The sequence below is a fragment of the Carassius auratus genome, chromosome 14 (genome assembly GCF_003368295.1).
Source record: "Carassius auratus strain Wakin chromosome 14, ASM336829v1, whole genome shotgun sequence".
Taxonomy (NCBI): Eukaryota; Metazoa; Chordata; class Actinopteri; order Cypriniformes; family Cyprinidae; genus Carassius; species Carassius auratus.
In genome coordinates this window covers 16,207,928-16,227,254 of record NC_039256.1, presented here as the reverse complement: position 1 = coordinate 16,227,254, position 19,327 = coordinate 16,207,928, and the positions used below count along the sequence as shown (strand labels likewise).

The window sequence follows — 19,327 nt, the reverse complement described above, 5'->3', positions numbered from 1 at the left end:
AACCTGATAACCACACACAACACCCTGGCACCCACCTATTACAACTAGGTTCTTACTAGCAGCATATTTGCTATCATTTAATATATATTGTGATACCAAAATATGAAATAAAGTATTCAAATAAATAAATAATTTAATTGTTTCATGTTTGTAGTAACCATTATTAAAGAAGATGATAGCCTATAAAACGAAATCTGATAACGTGTAAAAAATATACATTTTTTTTAATAGGCTGTATTTTATATGAAATGTTTTTATAAATGACCTTATTTTTATACTAATATCATCTTCTTTAATAGGGGTTACTACAAAAATGAAATGTATTTATTTAAATACATTATTTCATGTTTTGGCATTATATTATATAGCTATTAATTATATAGTATTAATATATATATATATTAATCGTGGCTATACTATATATAAAGTAAATTATGAAAAACAAAACAAACTTTAAAAAGAAGAAGAAAAAAAAGGTGTGCAGATGAGATGTGCTCTGTGGAGCTCTGGGTGGGAGTGTCACGTCACACACAGTCTCACACACACAAGCAGACGCAGACACACACACACACACAGACGCCGAAGGAGGAAGAATGAACCATCTGCATCTCTTTTCATCTGACGCGTGTTTTAACTCTCATGATGGCGAGACTGAGCGAGCACGGGATCCGGCTGAGCTCTGTGAGTAGACTCTGTCTTAACTTCTCTAAAGTCTCTTCTCACGCTCTGCGATGTTCTTTACGATGATTATATTGCGTGATGTTGTTTTTATAGATGAGCCCTTCGTACCTGGACAGCAACTCCACCAGTCACACATGGCCCTTCAGTGCGGTCGCGGAACTCATCGGTGAGCAGAACACAAATGAATCCATCAATTCAAGAGGAACAAACTCAGGTTTAGGCAGAAACTGGCGATACTTTCGGTTTAAACTTCCGCTAATCTCATAGACAATAAATACGCACATCACGTGCGCACCTGTTGCAGCTCTTTTAAGGCAAACTACAGTATATTACTCAATGCTTTAATGATAATTAGTGGCGTAATGTTAAAACTCAACATTGATAATTCATTTTGCGCTGTAAAGTTGCGTTTGGACTAAATGCATAGTGGATACGAGCACATACAGTGTCTCAATGCCATTGCATTTAACAGTAAAATACAGAATAGAGGGACATAAGGGACATTCTAAAAAATTTAACGTGAAAAATGCAAACGTGAAAAATGCTTAAAGTGGATTAATGTACTAAGACTGATATTAACAGACCAAACTCACTTAACATCATATTAATAAAGTATACTATCTACAAAAACTCAGATGAGCTCTGAATATGATCTCAACAAGTTTAATAACACGTTAAGTGTTAAGTGTAAAACTCACTAAACATCATACTAATAAAGTATACTATCTATAAAAAATCAGATGATGTTTAGTGAGTTTGGTCTGTTAATATCACTGTATTAGTAGCCTATATTAAACCACGTTAAGCATTTTTCACATCAAGCGTTTTAATGTCCCTAGAGGAACACTAAGATTGGTTTCGCATCCCAGTGAATGCAAAAACTGATTCCGTTCATCTGCAAATGCATAAAGGCAAATAAAAGAATGTATGTGAAGACAAACTAACACTTTACAAGGAAAGCATTTGTTAAAAATAGGTTTGTTGGGTTTACTAAAACTAGCGTTATAGATGTAGTGTTCAAATGAAGACTAATGAAAGTATTGCGTCGCTTGTGTTTGTGAAACCGTGATAAACTGCACACTGCGGTTTCTGTGCCAGGATTGATGGTTTATGGTAAAGGCTGATGGAAATATGTAAAGCTTTCAGGATCGGATCTCAGTACCGTTAGAGACAGGTGTCAGGAAACTGCGCTCCTGTCCTGCTCGCTTTTGATCACTTAATGATCAAGATTTGAGGTTTAACAAAATCCGTCTTAATATTTCTGCAGTTTCCTTTTGGCTTCCTGTTAAACGGTTTGTGTGTCTGTTTTTAGGGTTGTAGGTTATAGGTTATATTTAGAGATCTGCCTTTTGCAATGGCTCGCAGTTTAAGAGAAAACTGAAAGTGCTGCAAAAAAAGCACTCATGCATGTTGTGCATGTACAAGAACTAATGCAGCTGTACTACTCTAATTATTTAGGCTACTTTTCTCTGCGTGTGTTGTAGATAATGCATCTGACCCAGGAGTCACAGCCAAGAACATCTGGATTGATGTTGTGACGGTCAGAGAACAGCTGTGCCTCAGTTTTATGGACAACGGGAGCGGTATGACACCCAACAAACTGCACAAAATGCTCAGGTATGTGAAAACAGACACGGATGATGCCTCAAATCTTTTTGAGGAGAGACATTTTGTGAAAAGGTATTTCATTTTTTTTTACAGCTTTGGATTCACAGAGAAAGGCTCCAGTAAAAGCAGTCATCAGCCCATCGGCGTATACGGAAACGGTTTTAAGTCGGGTTCAATGCGTCTTGGCCGCGATGCTCTGATCTTCACAAAAAATGGCGGCTGTCAGAGCGTGGGCATGTTGTCTCAAAGCTTCTTACAGGCCATTAAAGCTCAGGCTGTGATCGTACCCATAGCCCCATTCAACCAACAGACCAATATCCTTCTGTTCAGTAAAAATATAGAATTTCTCTGTTTGATTAACCCTCCTGTTGTGTTCAAAAGCTTTTGTGTTTGGGGACAAACTAACTCACATTTGTTTGCATACAGTTGGCCAAAAATCACTTTGAAAAACACTAAATATTCATATAAAAACAGAAAGTGTCTATTCTAGCTCGTCGGACACTACAAAAAATAAAATAGGTGAGAAATAATATGTATTTCTTGGCTGATTCAAAGGACGATTCTTAATTTCGAGTAAACTTTGAGTCTTGAATTTAACTTCATATTTTAGTGTTGGCCAAGCTACACTTTTTTTAGTGTTCTTTAAAGTGTTAATTGCATGGAAAGCAAAATGGGGGTCGACAGGGGAGTCAATGAGACCCAAACACAAAAGTCCTAACAATAAAAAAAATGTTGTATAGCCTTTTCAAAACATATCCATGTGGCAGAACTTTGCATGCACATTCTTGACCATAAATGAGAAATTTTCACCAAAATCCGAGAAGAAATAAGTATTTTAACCAGTATTTTGAACAGTTTGAAAATTAATGGGAGTCAAATACACGACAGGAGGTTTAAAGAAAAAATTAAGATGCATGCATTTGTTTTGCATGCATGTGCATGTACTCTTTGCATACAAAAAGTAGACTATATGCATATATGTACATACAGAAAAAATGAGATGCATGTATTTGTTTTGCATGCATATTCATGCACTCTATGCATAAAGACTTTAAACGGATGTCTCAGTGGGACAAAGCATTGCCTTTAACTCCTGCCTCACAGGCGCTGGTGGTAACAGAGGATTCAGAGGCAAGTCTGAGAGCCATCCTGAAATATTCTCTCTTCCAGAGTGTCTCTGAGTTACAAGAGCAGCTAGACTCCATCCAGGGCAAAAAAGGAACCAAAATACTCATCTGGAACATTCGCAGGTCTGTCATCTGGTAGTTCACCAGAGCATGGATGTGGTCAGTCGTAGTGAAAGATGACGTTACAGAGCAAATGCAGACAGGAGAACCATTATGTTCAGTATCATAATTAATTTGCATGTAATTTACATGTTTCATGCAGGTGAGTGTACTGACTCTGTCGTGACAACACACTCCTGATTTGTGTTTGTTTTGAATATAACCTTGAACTGCTTAGGTTAACAAATCAAGTCATTTTAATCACCCTAAAGCATGTGATTCTCTCAAATCTAACAAATAGCATATATAAGGAGTCAGATATGCAACTGACTACTTTCTAATCACATTTCTGTGTTTACTTGCATTTTTGTTTCTATCTCACAATTCTTACTTGTTTAAAGTCCAAATTGCCAGATAAAATTGCAGCCTTGCTTCCATAGATATCAGGACTTTTACAGTTTCACTTTATTCGATGAACTTTTTTTGTTGTTTTGAATGGTAGATTTTGTGATATATGTTTATTAGCCACTTCCTAAATGCAGTAGAGTAAATGCAATATGCGAGTATGCTTTATCTGAAACTGATAAAGTGTTTTTCTCGCTTAGGATGAAAAAAAAAAGTTGGCCAAGTGCAAATGTAATCAGCATAACTCTTTTACATATGAACCATTTTATTTGCATCCAAATATATTTCTCTTTCTAACTTAAATGCAAAAATACGGAATGATTTTGAATCATTTTTGTCTTTAAAAATTTTTTACAACCTTCTATCACAGAAATAAAGATGGAAAGCCGGAGTTTGACTTTGACACGGATGCGGAGGACATCCGTCTGCCAGAGATCCGGTCGGAGGAGACACAAGGAAAATGGAGGAGAGATTATTACAAGCACCGCAGAGACAGTAACAGCGTCCCTGAGATGGAGTTTTCTCTCAGAGTGAGTGAGAGAGAAAGAAATGGCCAACAGAGCAAGAAACTTCCTGATATTTATGGGCTGTAGTTGTTTTACAGTGTGAATGCAAATATGTATGTGTGTGTGTGTGTGTGTGTGTGTGAACTTTAGGTGGAGCTGAGAGAATGATAATACAGTGCCACAGTGTGAACTTGTGAATTTGAGACTCTAAAGTAACTTTATGGTGCGGAGATAAAGATCAGAAACAGTCTTCAAATCTTAGACTTTTTTTATTATTTACTTTTTCCACTGAGGTACCAAATGTTATTTAAAACATTTTTTATAAAGAAAAAAAAAAAAAAAAAAAAAAAAAAAAAATATATATATATATATATATATATATATATATATATATATATGTATTAGCATCAGCCTGATTCCCTTGACAAAACCCCATTAGAATTTTTCCATTGGATTTTGGATTATTCCAGACAATAAGCTCTGAGGTCAACAAAAGTTTATGATACATCATGATAATCTTCACAAATGAACACAATTTAAATGAATTTTGAAGACTAAGTACAGATTGGCAGCATTAAAATGCTGAGTGTAATCTTTAAGCAATGTACGCCACGGTCACATGACTTCAATTTCACCATTGTTAACTCTTTTAAGACTTACTTAAAAAAAAAAAAATCGTTTTACATGAAAGTATGAGTTAGAATAGTTTGTGTAGAATAGTTAACTGAGTGTGACTATGAGGCTGTAAAACCGCTGTACCTGTTCGGTGACCAAAAACTTCAAAAAGCCATTGAATTCAGGATGATGGAACCGGCTCAAATGCTTGTTTGTTGTTTAAGACCTACAAAATACAGCATATGTATGCCAAATACTGATGTCTGAATGTTACTGGACATTTGTACAGCTTGTTTTCTATAAATGCTATATTTTGGTCCGGGGAGGAACTTTTGAATATATTTTATCTCACTCAAGGACAGTTTGATATGTGTCCTTGATTTAAATGGAAATACATTTGAGAATTAAGTGGAAAAATAAACACCAACACAAATGTAATTTCTCTGTCTGCCATTCCAGGCGTATCTCAGTATCCTTTACCTGAAGCCCAGGATTCAGATCATTCTGAGACAGAAGAAAGTTCAGACCAAGCTGATTGCCAAGAGTCTGTCCATGATCGAGAATGATGTCTATAAACCGCAGTTCATCGTATCCTTCTACTAGAGTTTTGAGTTTCATATTTTTCATAATTTTTATTAAAAAATTTAGTAATCTGTTTTGGTCTTTTAAATTTTTTTAAAATATGTATTTATTAATATTTTTAATAGATTTTTGTTTTATTTTTACCTTTAGTTAAAATTGTAGAAATTATATTTTTTACACTCAAATTTATTTAAGTTTTAGTTTTAGTTATTCAAGTACATAAGGTTAAACTGAATGGAAATGTGAAATGTTAAATTAGACAACTAATTTATTTTAATATGAGTTAACATTTATTTTAAGAAACAATGTTTAATTTTTGTAGGTAACTGTAATAACCCTGCCTGCTCTACCCGTTTCAGTTTTTTACTTGCACACCAGGATTTTGAAATTAAGTAAATTAACTGATTAATTATCACTGTGTTTTTTCCCCATAAACCCTAGTCAAACTATATTTGACTCAAAAGTGTTTTCTTTAAACATGACTCTCAGAATGAGAGAGTGAAGATAACTTTTGGATTCAACCTGAAAAATAAGGAGCACTATGGAATTATGATGTACCATAAAAACAGACTGATAAAGGCCCATGAGAAAGTTGGCTGCCAAATCAAGGTACTGGATCCATTCATGTCGGGATACGAGATATAAGCAGGTCCACACATAATCTGCACATGTATTTCATGTAATTGTTATCTATTCCACAGAAATCTCCACAAATTCCGCACAGAAAATGCAGAAAACTTTAATAGATTGTGTCTGGGCCTGGTTATAACTTACTCCAGATGACGTAAACAGTAATTGTTTGGTTCAAGTATCATCATGTTTCACTTCCCATCTCTCTCCTTCAGTCGTCAGGTCAAAGGTCAGGGGTCGGGGTCATCGGAGTGATCGAGTGTAACTTCCTCAAGCCTGCTCATAACAAGCAGGATTTTGAGTACACCAAAGAGTACAGGTGCATTTAAGAAACTCGCCAAAAACTTTAACCTCCAGCGCCGTCCGGCTCCAATACCATCTCATTTGAATGTCAGACTGACAATAAATTCAAATCTACAGCCACAGAGAAACAAGCTTTGGTGAAACTGAATATTTTGTTGTATAGCTGATCACATATAATAGGTTTAAGTATAGAGTTCACAATACAAATCAAAGAACTATTTTTTTTAATTAATTAAAAATGATTTTCTAATTTAAAATATAAACAATTATATAATATTAAAATTATATATATATATATATATATATATATATATATATATATATATATATATATATATATATATATATATATATATATAATTTTATGTGTTATTTTCATTTTAACTTCCTTTTATTTCTGCATTCCTCATAGACTGACACTAGCTGCTCTTGGTCTCAAACTGAACGATTACTGGCGTGAAAAGAAGGAAAAGAAAGCAAAAGAGAGAGCGTTTCAAGCCTTAGAGAGGAAAAGCCAGGAAGGAGATACTGAGGAAACAGACGAAGAGGATGGTGAAGAAGAAGAGGAGGAGGAAGAAGAAGTGTATGATTGTTTTCCTCCAAAACGTTTCACACAACAGTGTTGTGGTGGAGCCTGCTTTGCTCTGTTGGGGATCAGTTAGTCAGATGGTCAGAATAGTACCATGGGTTTGTGGGTAAAAAAATGAACTTAACTTGCTAAAAGCTATTGTCAGACTATTTGTCTGTTAGACCACAAACCTCGCACGTACATGCATAACAGAAACATACAGACAAAAAAAGCGTCTTGTGATGGCAAAGGTCGAGTTGAGCTCTTAAATGCAGGTGGGCGGTGCTGAGAAATGTGAAACTGTTAATCACAGAGCTAAAGTAGTAGCATGGTTCATATCTGTGATGTCTGCGAGGTTCCCATAAAACAAAACTGAGGCTTTGTTTTATAAGCTTTGCAAAAATGTAACAATACAAAATACATGGATAGTGTTCATTTGATTGTTTTGACAAAGTTTGATACTTACATATTTTTTCATTATAATAATCTTTTTTTATTAATAAACGGTAAAGCGTAATTAAATATAGATTTTTATTTGAAAGTGAAAATATATTTAGTTTCAATCTTAATAAACCAAAATATATTTCAAAATGTTTTTCAGAGACAAAAATATACAATTAGTCATTTTTGTTTTTATTAAAAATTTATGCACGTTACAGACAACAAAAGTTACGTATTTTCTTGGATTGAAATTATAGAGGGCAAAAAAATTGTAAATATTTTTTTTTAAATATATTCAGATTTTGAAAATGTATTTTTTAAAAGATAGGGAAAAAAATTCAGAAATATATAGAAAATAGTAAAATATAGAAAGTAAGTAATGCCATTAGCCATTTGTTTGCAACCACCTTTCAAGTAAAACCCTTAAAGGGGGGGGGGTGAAATGCTAGTTTTCACTCAATATCCTGTTAATCTTGAGTACCTATAGAGTAGTACTGCATCCTTCATAACTCCAAAAAGTCTTTAGTTTTATTATATTCATAAGAGAAAGATAGTCTGTACCGATTTTTCCCGGGAAAAACACGACCGACTGGAGGTGTGACGTGTGGGCGGAGCTAAAGAATCACGAGCGCCAGTAGGCTTTTGCGTAGAGAGCGTTTGGAAGCTGTGACATTACCGTGAGGAAAAAATCATCACCCAAAACAAACCATGGATAACAGTCAGATTCAGCCGTTTATTTATGATCCAGAATCAGATCCCGAGGCTGAAACTGAATGAGAGCAGCAGCAGCAACGACTCGCTCCGAGCGGGGCTCGAACCCTGGTCTCCGATGGAAGATGCATTAAATGCATCTAAAAGAAAAGTTTGTGATTAGTCAATATATGTATGTGCACTGTGTATAGCAGTTAATCAGTTTAACAGCTTAAGAACAAACTTTTAATTTAGATGCAATTGATCGCGATTAATTGGTTTAACAGCATAAGAACAAACTTTTAATTTGAATGTGATTGATCGCAATTAATCGGTTTAACAGCATAAGAACAAACTTTAAATTTGGATGCGATTGATCGCGATTAATCGGTTTAACAGTATAAGAACAAACTTTTAATTTGGATGCGATTGATCGCGATTAATCGGTTTAACAGCATAAGAACAAACTTTTAATTTGTATGTGATTGATCACGATTAATCGGTTTAACAGCATAAGAACTAATTTTTAATTTGGATGCGATAAATCGGTTTAACAGCATAAGAACAAACTTTTAATTTGTATGTGATTGATCACGATTAATCGGTTTAACAGCATAAGAACGAATTTTTAATTTGGATGCGATAAATCGGTTTAACAGCATAAGAACAAACTTTTAATTTGGATGCGATTGATCGCAATGAATCGGTTTAACAGCCTAAGAACAAATTTTTAATTTGGATGCAATTGAACGTGATTAATCGGTTTAACAGCATAAGAACAAATTTTTTATTTGGATGCGATTGATCGCAATTAATCGGTTTAACAGCATAAGAACAAACTTTTAATTTGAATGCGATTGATCGCAATTAATCGGTTTAACAGCATAACAACAAACTTTTAATTTGGATGCGATTGATCGCGATTAATCAGTTTAACAGCATAAGAACAAATTTTTTAAATGTATGCGATTGATCGCGATTAATCGGTTTAACAGCATAAGACATTTTTTTATTTGGATGCGATTAATCGGTTTAACAGCATAAGAACAAACTTTTAATTTGGATGCGATTGATCACAATGAATCGGTTTAACAGCATAAGAACAAACTTGGATGCGATTGATTGCGATTAATCGGTTTGACACCAAAAGAACACAAACATTTATTTTGGATGCAGTTAATCACGATTAATCAGTTTGACAGCATAAGAACACAAACTTTTATTTTGGATGACAGTTTTGACAGCACTACAAAATATATATAAAAACTCCACACACAACAAGTTGAGCTGGTGTATTAATGGCTTTCTTGTGTCTGAAGTGATGTGACGTGGATTCAGTGTGAAGAGTGTTTGAAGTGGAGAGGAATCAGCACTCACCTATTTGCTGGAAGCGTTCCTGATCCGTTCAAATGCTGCATGCACCCAATACCAAGTTTACGGTGAGTCTATGCCTGATTGATTACTTGAAATTAAACTGATATGTTCAGAATCCAGTACTACTAGTATGCTACACATATTATATATCCACTACAGTATGTATAGTGTTGATGTATTGTAATGTAATGTATAGCATTAAGCAAGTTTTCTGTCTGAATGACGTATCCAGATGACCCGATTTGCCAGAATGTGGCATTAAAAAATTTAAAGGATTAGAAAATGCTACTGTATTTGTTTGCTGTTTTAACATGCAGCTTGATTAGAAGCTGTAAATCTGTATATTGCATAGCATGCTGTAAACCACACACTACTTATTCAATTTCAAATTATGTCTTATATATTCTTGTGCTTTTCATGTGAAGGAGCTGTCTGTTACCGGAGGATACGGAGGAAAATGCTGAAGTCACAACACCCAGCTATGAAAAAACACTCAAAAAACAGTTAAGAATTGTCCCTGCACCTCCAAAACATTTTTTTAAATAAATTTTACATTTACAAAAAAAAAAAATTTAAGCAGAAAGACCTAAATCTTAAATCTTACTTAAATCTTTATTAAAACTTTAGCACAATCTTTACAATAATGCTGTGGCTCCATATTCAGATACCTGCAATTCGAGGATGAATGCATGCGGTGTTAATGTGTGTTTTGTTGTGCGCAGGGAACATGCCTCCATCAAGAGAAGAGGAAGATCTCTGGAGGTATTGACCTCTGTTTGTGTGTCAGATGAGGAAGTACTCGTTTCTCAGGACAGGAACTTGAGTTTCTGACTCTCACGAGTGTCACACTCGCTGTGGGCTTGTTGATTCAGTTGTCTGTGTTTGGTCTGTATAAAGGTTTTCTGTAGGTCTGCATGCGGCCGTCTTCTTTTGCATGTGGCAGACATGACAAACAATGCGTACAAATATGAATTTGAGGGCTTTGCCTATGCAAACATAAATTGTTGGTGCGCATGTCAGTTTTTGGGAAACTGCAGTATATTGATACTGTAGTTTGCCAAGAGAACCAATACAGTCAGGCTGTCCTTGGTAGATAATTAATATAATCTCTCTGATTTATGGAGAAAAAAGGTATTATTTTATATAAGAAACTATATGTTATTCATTGGTTCTAATGGCTGCAGTTATGTGGCCATTTATAGAAATTACGTACACTCATGTGAAATATCACTTCTCATTTTGGTTTTGACACATTGATCTCATATCAAACCATAATAAGTGTGTGTTTGTGTTGTAGATGAGTAAAAGCCCAGTGCGTCCTCTCTGTCGAGGACTATCTGAACCTGCATCAGATAGCAAGCAGGATGAGGTCACCGTTACCATGACGACAGATACACAGGATACAGATGAGGATGGAGTAAGCGTTGTTGTCACAGAAGAAGAAGAAGAAGAGGCTTCACCCTCCCCAAGGTCTGACAGATACACAACTCGGCCATTTACCCACATTAAAGAATCACTTTTGCAGTCGCTCATCATTAGGAAGGAAGCAAGTGCACAAATGCAGATGCATGGCAGTACATTTAACATGTTTAACAAACATCGTCGGGTTGCTGTGGTAGTGACAAACAACAAACTACAGTATTAAAGGGTGTTAGAGTGACCTTCAACTGTGACTTTAAACCAGATATCTTATTATTCAGGAAACTTTTAATATATATTTTATATATAAATTATACAGAAAATATAATATAGAGGTTATACCAAATTTTCACAAAAATTTTCACAAAACAACATTTTTTTAATCAAATTAATGAATTAACTTGAACGAATAACTTATTAAAAGTACATTTATGTAAAAAAATTGTGAAGATTATTATTTCTTTTTTACAATATAACTGGTCTTTAAACATGAACATTTAAAGCTGTGTTTACACTTTAGCGGGTCCTGCATAGGAAATTAGCAGATTTACTTTTAGCATAGCTTTTAGCATTTTGAATTAACTTTGCTCACTTTTTTTTAGAAAAAGAAGGAAAGAAATATATTCAGACACTGAAAAGGGCAATAAGTCCCCAGACCATGCTGAAGCTCCAGACGTCCCATCTGAGGAAGAGACAGAAACACCAGACAAAGCTCATGAAGGATCAGAGACAAACAGCAGCACATCACCAGCGGTGGATACAGTGGCTCAGGAGGACACGATTCAGCTGGAAGCCGCTGTACTTGAGGGCCCCGTTGAGCCCCAGACTTCTCAAGGTCCGCAGATGCCCAAAGACCAGCCCAGGATCCCCCCTCACCCGCTCTCACCACACGCCTCCACAACCATGGCTCAGACAGTGGTCGTCACTCCTCTCAGCCGGCCGGGATTTCAGCCCGTGTCGCCGTTACCCGTAGACGGCTCGGACCGTGCAGCGCTTGCTCATAGACTCGCTCAGCTGGAACGGGAAGCCAAGCGGCTGAAAAGAATCCTGGGCATCCGTGAGCCAGAGGTTGCCTTGGTGACGGAGGCGGAAGGGGGCGGGCCTTCTGATGTCACCACGGGTAATTCAGTGTTATGTGACCAAAATGCAGAAAGATTGAACCCAATGTCAAATGAGTCTAGGAGGGAGGAACTTTCTGTTTGTCAGGTAAGGAATCCAGCAGCCAATCAAATTTAATTGGCTAATGCTAGACCCAAGTGGCTGACTGATATAAAAGTTAATATATTTGTGCATCTTGTTAAAATTAGTATGTATGCCTATTTTTCTGAAGATCGCCCTAGTGATAGAATCAAAATTTGTTTCTTCTAAATCCTTGCGTTAAGCAAAAACAAAAGTTTATCTCATTATGTTTATTTATTAAATGTATTATATATTTAGAATACATATACAACATTATGTAATATATCGATCTATCTATATATATAGTTATATATATAAATAATATATATATAAATCATGATATCAATATTTTACAATGCAGATTAGAGCTGGGCGATAATATAGTTATATTTTGTCACAATAAAAAAAGTTCTGATTTGGTTAATGTCAAATCTGAATGGCCAACTGTTAAAAAAATGTATATATTTGTACATCTTGTGAAAATTATCATGTGTACCAATTTTTGTAAAGATCAGCCATAAGGTATAATAAGCAAACTTAAATTTTTGCTAATAACCCCTCCACATTAGAACCAGAATTAATATATATATAGTAGCAATTATATTTAGAATTAATATATATATATATATGAGTAGCAAATTCTTCAAATATGAAAACATACTTACAGACTGGGAGTCAGAACAGCCAGACTGTCCTTGCAAAGTTGGAACTGCCCCACTTTATAGAAACAACATTCCCAGGATCAGGAATGCGCTGCACACATCTGAATATCTGGGTTGAACTGTTCTGGAACGGTGTTGTGATTACAACTTAACCACTGATTTCTAGTCGTATCCTCTTTTGGAAGACCAAACTAAGTAGTTTCACTTTCACAAGAAGCACACAGCGGCGGATGTGGCAAAAGTGAGAATAAAAGTTAAGCCTTCTTTCTATGTGTGAACACAGTGATGTAGACATGTGGGGGTCGTGTTTAAACAAAGTGTTTCAGAAGGGCATGGAGGGATCTTATCTATGCACAAACAGCTTGTAACAATCCAAAGAGAAAGAAAAACTTGAAATTGCATCATATGACCCCTTTAATATACTGCTTTGGCAATAATATAGATTATATTTTTGACATCATAATCATGCACTTGAGATTTGATCTATATTGCATATCGTCGAGTTATATAGAATTTGTTATTCCCAATTAATTTGTTAATTAGTTTTGAGTTATCAGTTTGTCTTGTGAGAAAGCTGATTTGTTTGTTAAATCATGAAAGATGAGTAAAGCCCTATGTGTAGTTTTTAATCAGAGTGACACCATAATTAATCACTAGCACACAACAGTGAATAAACTCATCGTTCTTAATCAATTTTGTAGAAACCAGAGGAACAGGCCAACAGGCTTCCATCCAGTTCGTCCCCCATCCAGCAGGAGGCCGAAACCAGTCCGAGGGATGAGCTGTACTGGAGCAAGACATTAGCCAAACTCCAGAGTGAGAACCAGAGACTGCTAACTGATCTGACCGAGCTGAGAACAGAGAGAGACCAACTGCTGAACCGAGTGAGACAGACAGAGAGAGACACCGAGGACAGGAGAGACCAGAGCACCAACACACCCAACCACACGTACAATAGGTGTGTGTGACGATGAGTACAGCTGCACAAGAGATGAGATACAAGTCAGATCTTATCTTTACAGTACATTTATTATTATTATTTTCTATTGTCCAACAATATTTGTTTTTAATACATATATATATATATATATATATATATAAATAGATGTATGTAAATAATGTATGTTTGTGTAGTTTATATATCAATATATAAATTCATGTTTTTACATAAAATTAATACTTTTATTCAGCAAGTATGCATTAAATTGATCAAAAGTGATAGTTATGTCTTTTATTATAATTTTTCTTAAATGTTTCTTATTAAATATTTGGGTTTATATATATTTTTTTTTTTTTTTTTTTTTTTTTTTTGGAAGGACACAAATTTTTCCAGCGAGAAGACATTACGTTGATCAAAAGTGACAGTATTGACGTATAATATTGCAAGACATTTTAGTTTAAATTAATGCTTTTATTTTCATATGTATCACATTTAAAAAAAAAAAAACAGAGTTTGAAACATTGATAATAATCAGAAATCTTTCTTGAGTAGCAATGGATGATTTTTCAAGGATCATATACTGAAGACTGGATTGATTTTTGGAGTAAATTGATCACAGGAATGAACAAAAATGTTAAATATATTGAAATAGTAAACAGTTTTATTGTAATCATTTTTTACAAATTTTATAGTATTTTTAATCAAATAAATGCTATTGTGCATTATATATATATATATATATTACACACACATGTACTAATATGAACATGTCTCTGTCGTTGCTTCCTGACAGCAGTGTGACGCTGGAGAGGTTGCGGTCTGTCCGTCAGAATGTGGTTGCATTATTATCCTCCATCCTACCAAACCTGGATATGCAGGGAATCAGCTACGACACCAATGATGTAGACAGCATCCTACAGCAGATCATACAAGCCAACAACCTGTGATTTTTCAACCGGATTACAGAGCAATGGCTGTCTTATAACACATTTGGGATCAAAAAAAAAAAAACTATTTGTCTGAAACCGAACAGAAGGCAGAGGTTGGAAGGACAGAATTATGACAGATCACTCACTGCAAAATTGGTGCGTGGAAAAAACAGCATTAAAAGGTCTTCTTTTTCATAAGCAAATTATATTGCAAGTTAAAGCTACTATACATTATATTTCACACACAAGCACAACTGAATAAATACTCTCAAAGCCCACATTCTTCTAACTTGAATGTTGCATGCATGGCTCTGACCGAAACACTCGTTGTCTCTCCAGTGCTGCAAGTTAAACTACTTTCACAATCATGTCACAGACATTTGAGGTTTCACACAAACACTTCATCAGTTCTCTGTTCAGCTGCATTGCTCTTCTAGCGCTTACTGTAAATACACGCATCTGCAGGAAGCTTTTTGATATGTATATTTAAACTTGCTATTTTTAAAGGAACAGTTCACACCAAATAAAAAATAAAAACAAAAAAGATGGCCTGAAATGTACTCATCCTCCGGTCATCCGAGATGAAAATGAGTGTTTCTTGATGGTAAAAATTTTTGGAGACATCTGTCATTACATCAGTTGATACTCTCCAGTGGATCTTCTGCAGTGAATGGGTGCCGTCAGAATGAGAGTCAAAACAGCCGATTCAGACGAAACTTTCAAACTTTTTCACTCATGAAAGCAAAATTGTCTCGATGGTTACAAGTAAAAAATGTCTTGGTTAATTGATTTTTATTACAAACACATTGATAGACTGGAGTGGTGTGGATTATTGTGATGTTTTTATCAGATGTTTGTCTCTCATTCTGACGGCACCCATTCACCGCAGAAGATCCATTGCTGAGCAAGTGATGTAATGCTACATTTCTCCAAATCTGATGAAGAAACTAACTCATCTACATCTTGGATGGCCTGAAGATAAGTACATTTTCACTTTTGGGTGAACTGTTCAATGAAGTGTTTAATGCAAACAATTTTTTTGTATTATTATTTTTCTATAATTATAACAGTTTCTATTATCTTTTTTAAATGACTTTTTAATACAAAAATGTATCCGCTGATGAAAAGATACTAATGCAACATTTCACTTCGGGTCATTTTCCTCTTGTTCATTATATAATAAAAGTCATCAGTGCTTTATTTTGGAAGAGGTTTCTTGGCACATTTCTTTCAGTTATGACTGCGGTTACAAGGTTTGTCGCACTTTGGACAATGTGCATGAAAAGACTAAATACACTCAGATTTTCCTTAACTTGATTTTTATTACATAATATTTCACAATACTGGTTTCATGACAATAGGTTTTAAAACAACTTTTAAATGAGTGGACATCAGGTAAGAACTGCAGGGCACAGACAGAAGCCTACAGAAATAGAAACCCGACAGCAAGAGAACAAGATTCACTCATTTTGCAAAAATGCAGGATGAAAGTGAAAACAGTGATATTCTGTGCATTAATTAACACAGTTAATTAGAAACACAGTGAAGTGAAGCCGGTTATATTCACAGTTAGACAGAGGTCACGTGGCAGGAGCGGGAGATTCATTCACATTCAGATTCAAATGACAAAAGTGTTTTTCAGAGCGGAGATGAACTGATGTTTTAAATCAACGAGTCCAATTTTAAAACATATTTTAATGCTGCATCTCTGATTTAAAATGTCTAATTTCTACTGCTTTCTAAATTCTGCCCAAATTAAATCATGTTAAAGCTCTTTAAACATCGGAGAATTAATACTGAAGCCTTTCAGAATTTTTTTTTTTTTAACTGAACAAGCTTAATTTAAAGCTAGGTTACTTAGTACAAAAGCAACTGTTAAAAATCACAAATATAGAATAGAAACAAATGACAGGTGACAGGTCAAACAAAAGCAGAGCGATACATGAATATAAACAAACAAGAACGATCACTGCAAACGGTTTGATGTTAAAACTTCTGATATTGTAATGTGATGATGTGCAACTATTTACAGGTTAAGAAGCTCAACTACATCTGACTGAAAGCAGGCATCCACACTCAGGGCCTAAAATAAGATTTTTTTTTGAACATTCTAGAACATCATGTTATGGCTGAGTTTCTCCATCTTCATTTGATAAAAAGGAAACATAACGACCAAGAAATGGAAATGTTACCGCATGTTCTCAAAATACATGTAACAGGGCCTCATTTATAAAATACAAGCAAAAATGTTAGAAGAAAAAAAAAAAGATTTTTCTTTTTTATATATATATTTAATTTAAATGTTATGATTTAAGAATGCATAAACTAAATTCAAACATCAATTTTTCTAAATATAATTTCACATAGATGAGATTTTTTTTTTTCAATGCAACAATGTTGAAAGTTTTTTTAAATGCAAAACTGTAAATTCATGCACTGAATTAAATTCAGTAATTTACATAATGATTTATTTAATTACATGATGATAACTTGATTTTTAATTCAGTCCATAAATGTACATAAAATATGCAAACATTAAGATATTTTAAATTAATTTGATTCTATTATTTATAAGTATGGTTTTCCAAAATTCAAGTTCATCATTTTATGTAAATAGAATTTCCTATGCAGTTTTTATTCGATGCAACAACTGAATGCATACTGAATGTTTGCTTTTAATTTAACACACAATGCATAAAAAAATTCTTAAAACAGTTCAATAACTACATGATTAATTCAACAGTTTACATGATTTCTTGAATGATTATTTTCAGTTCAGTGCATCAATTTGCATACACTTACAAATGTTGTTTGCATTGTGCATTCAATACAATTTATGAATGTGTCATTTAATTATTTATTTAATTTTTAATTTTGTTAAGTAATTGAATTCTCTCTGCTTGATTTTTTTTATGAATGAAGCCCAGTGATTGTACTTGCTTACTCTGGCCTGACAGCAAAAACATTTTTTGGAGAATAAAAGTCAAACGATTCCTGCTTTAATTTGTAGAGGCTATTATAGCACTAAATTAATCTGGTACATTTTAGATGAAGAAGATAAGCTAGCACTGTACCGCTTGTGTAGTTACCAGCAACCAAATATCTGATAGAACATGATGGTGCTTTCCTCACAAAACACCACAACAAAAACAAGCAACGCCGTCCTCCATCAACTGTACACATATGATCGGTAAGGCAATGACCTACTTCGAAACAGTAAAGCTGATTTATAACACACAGAAACAGCTTTAAACCAAAGCTAATAATGAACAACTGTTTCCATCTGAGGGGTTAAAGTGAATCTGAGCAGAGCTAGAAGGTGAACTCTTCACCGAAAGGACACTTCTTACCGCCAAATACACAGAATATATCCAGCTATAGCACACATGCAAGAAAGCATTAGTGACGTACACTTTTAGTGCGGAATATTTCAACCTGGGACTTAAGACGAGTGTGCAAATCAAATAATTTTAGTGTGACGTTTCATTTGTTGATCTGTATGAGCTGAAGCACTTTAATATACAGATACATATAGATTTATGTTGGCCATATCCTATAATCCTCTATTTCAGACCTGCTAGCTGATGCCTTCAACCCACCAAAAACCAGCTACTAGGGTGAAGCCCAGTCTAATCGGATCTAAAACTCCAGAGGTTACTTGTATAGAAAGCTGCTGGGATGGATTTTAAACACTATTCTTTGACTATGACACAGAAGTATCAAACTCCTATAGAGAGTAACCGGACATATATACACACACATATACTTGTTTTGCATTAGTACGTGTATGTTTATGTGTTCATGCATGTTTTTATGAGCCGGTCAGTGTGTGTTCAGAGAGAAATCGTGATCGCTCGACGTACTTGTCTGTCTCTCCACGGCTCTCAGCGATTTGCATGCCGTTATTTTGCTCTGGACGTCGTGTTTTTTCTCGAAGTAGTCGACCAGCGATGTTTCTGTCAGGAACGATGCTAAAACCTGCTCGAACGTGATCGACCAGTCGGCATCCGGCGCGCCGCCCTGCCTCCGATCCACCGCGTCTCCGCTCATGCAGCCGATCAGGACCGTGTCGTCGGCGATGTCCTCGCACTGCAGCGAACCGGCGCTCACTACGGAGTAGGACGAAACGGACGTGTCGTCTTTGGCCTCTTCGTCGGAGCCGGCAGCTGTTGGAGGTGGCGTCTCTAGCTGCGCCTCTGCCAGGGCCTTGGAGACCAGGGACTGTCCTGATCCTCCCTCCCCGGACGAGTCCTCCCTCTCCGGCTGCAGAGCGTCGACTGCTGAGGGCAGCTGGGCTTCGGTTTTCTTGCTGCCGTTGTTGGTGAACTTCTTGCCCACTTCTCCGATGCACAGCAGGAGACTCGCCACTGTTGCGATGCCGTGATACAGCTCCTGCTCCATGGGATCTTCACTGAACATGTTGTAGAGAGTCTTACACATCTCAATGAACTGCTCCTGTGATTGCACGATTACAACAATGTGTTTTAGTCTTAATACTGGTGTTCAAAAGCACTGAAGTACTAGGTTGCTACTTAATAACTGAATCCTGATTTGATATGATTGTAAATA

The 19,327-nt window shown here is 35.4% G+C and overlaps 2 protein-coding genes across 4 annotated transcripts in view; one reads left to right on the top strand and one right to left on the bottom strand.

Annotated features, from left to right (window-relative positions):
* Positions 1-531: 531 nt before the first annotated feature.
* Positions 532-15,652, top strand: LOC113113812 (MORC family CW-type zinc finger protein 3). 3 transcript variants are annotated; one of them, XM_026280297.1, is made up of 17 exons: positions 533-681; positions 775-847; positions 2,166-2,298; positions 2,383-2,603; positions 3,392-3,539; positions 4,291-4,450; positions 5,501-5,629; positions 6,113-6,232; positions 6,469-6,572; positions 6,969-7,139; positions 9,575-9,694; positions 10,055-10,132; positions 10,352-10,391; positions 10,927-11,099; positions 11,651-12,254; positions 13,591-13,847; positions 14,626-15,652. In XM_026280297.1, exons 1-17 carry the CDS (start codon positions 640-642, stop codon positions 14,774-14,776), a joined length of 2,724 nt encoding a protein of 907 aa, XP_026136082.1. In that variant the 5' UTR covers positions 533-639; the 3' UTR covers positions 14,777-15,652. The 3 variants fall into 3 exon arrangements, with proteins under 3 accessions (XP_026136083.1, XP_026136082.1, XP_026136081.1); XM_026280296.1 differs by having other exon boundaries at positions 14,623-15,652; XM_026280298.1 differs by lacking the exon at positions 14,626-15,652 and having other exon boundaries at positions 532-681; positions 11,651-12,168; positions 13,591-13,802.
* A 408-nt stretch (positions 15,653-16,060) lies between these two features.
* Positions 16,061-19,327, bottom strand: part of LOC113113811 (TBC1 domain family member 9B) — a 30,841-nt gene continuing 27,574 nt past the window's right edge. Inside the window, 1 exon segment of the mRNA XM_074559949.1 lies at positions 16,061-19,213. Coding sequence (XP_074416050.1) covers positions 18,581-19,213 — 633 coding nt within the window. The 3' untranslated portion in view covers positions 16,061-18,580.

Excerpts from the sequence above, each read along its gene's own strand:
- LOC113113812 (XM_026280296.1), top strand. The coding sequence starts at position 640 with ATGATGGCGAGACTGAGCGAGCACGGGATCCGGCTGAGCTCT. Across the intron at positions 3,540-4,290 it reads CTCATCTGGAACATTCGCAG|AAATAAAGATGGAAAGCCGG; the intron begins GTCTGTCATCTG and ends CTTCTATCACAG. Across the intron at positions 6,573-6,968 it reads GAGTACACCAAAGAGTACAG|ACTGACACTAGCTGCTCTTG; the intron begins GTGCATTTAAGA and ends CATTCCTCATAG.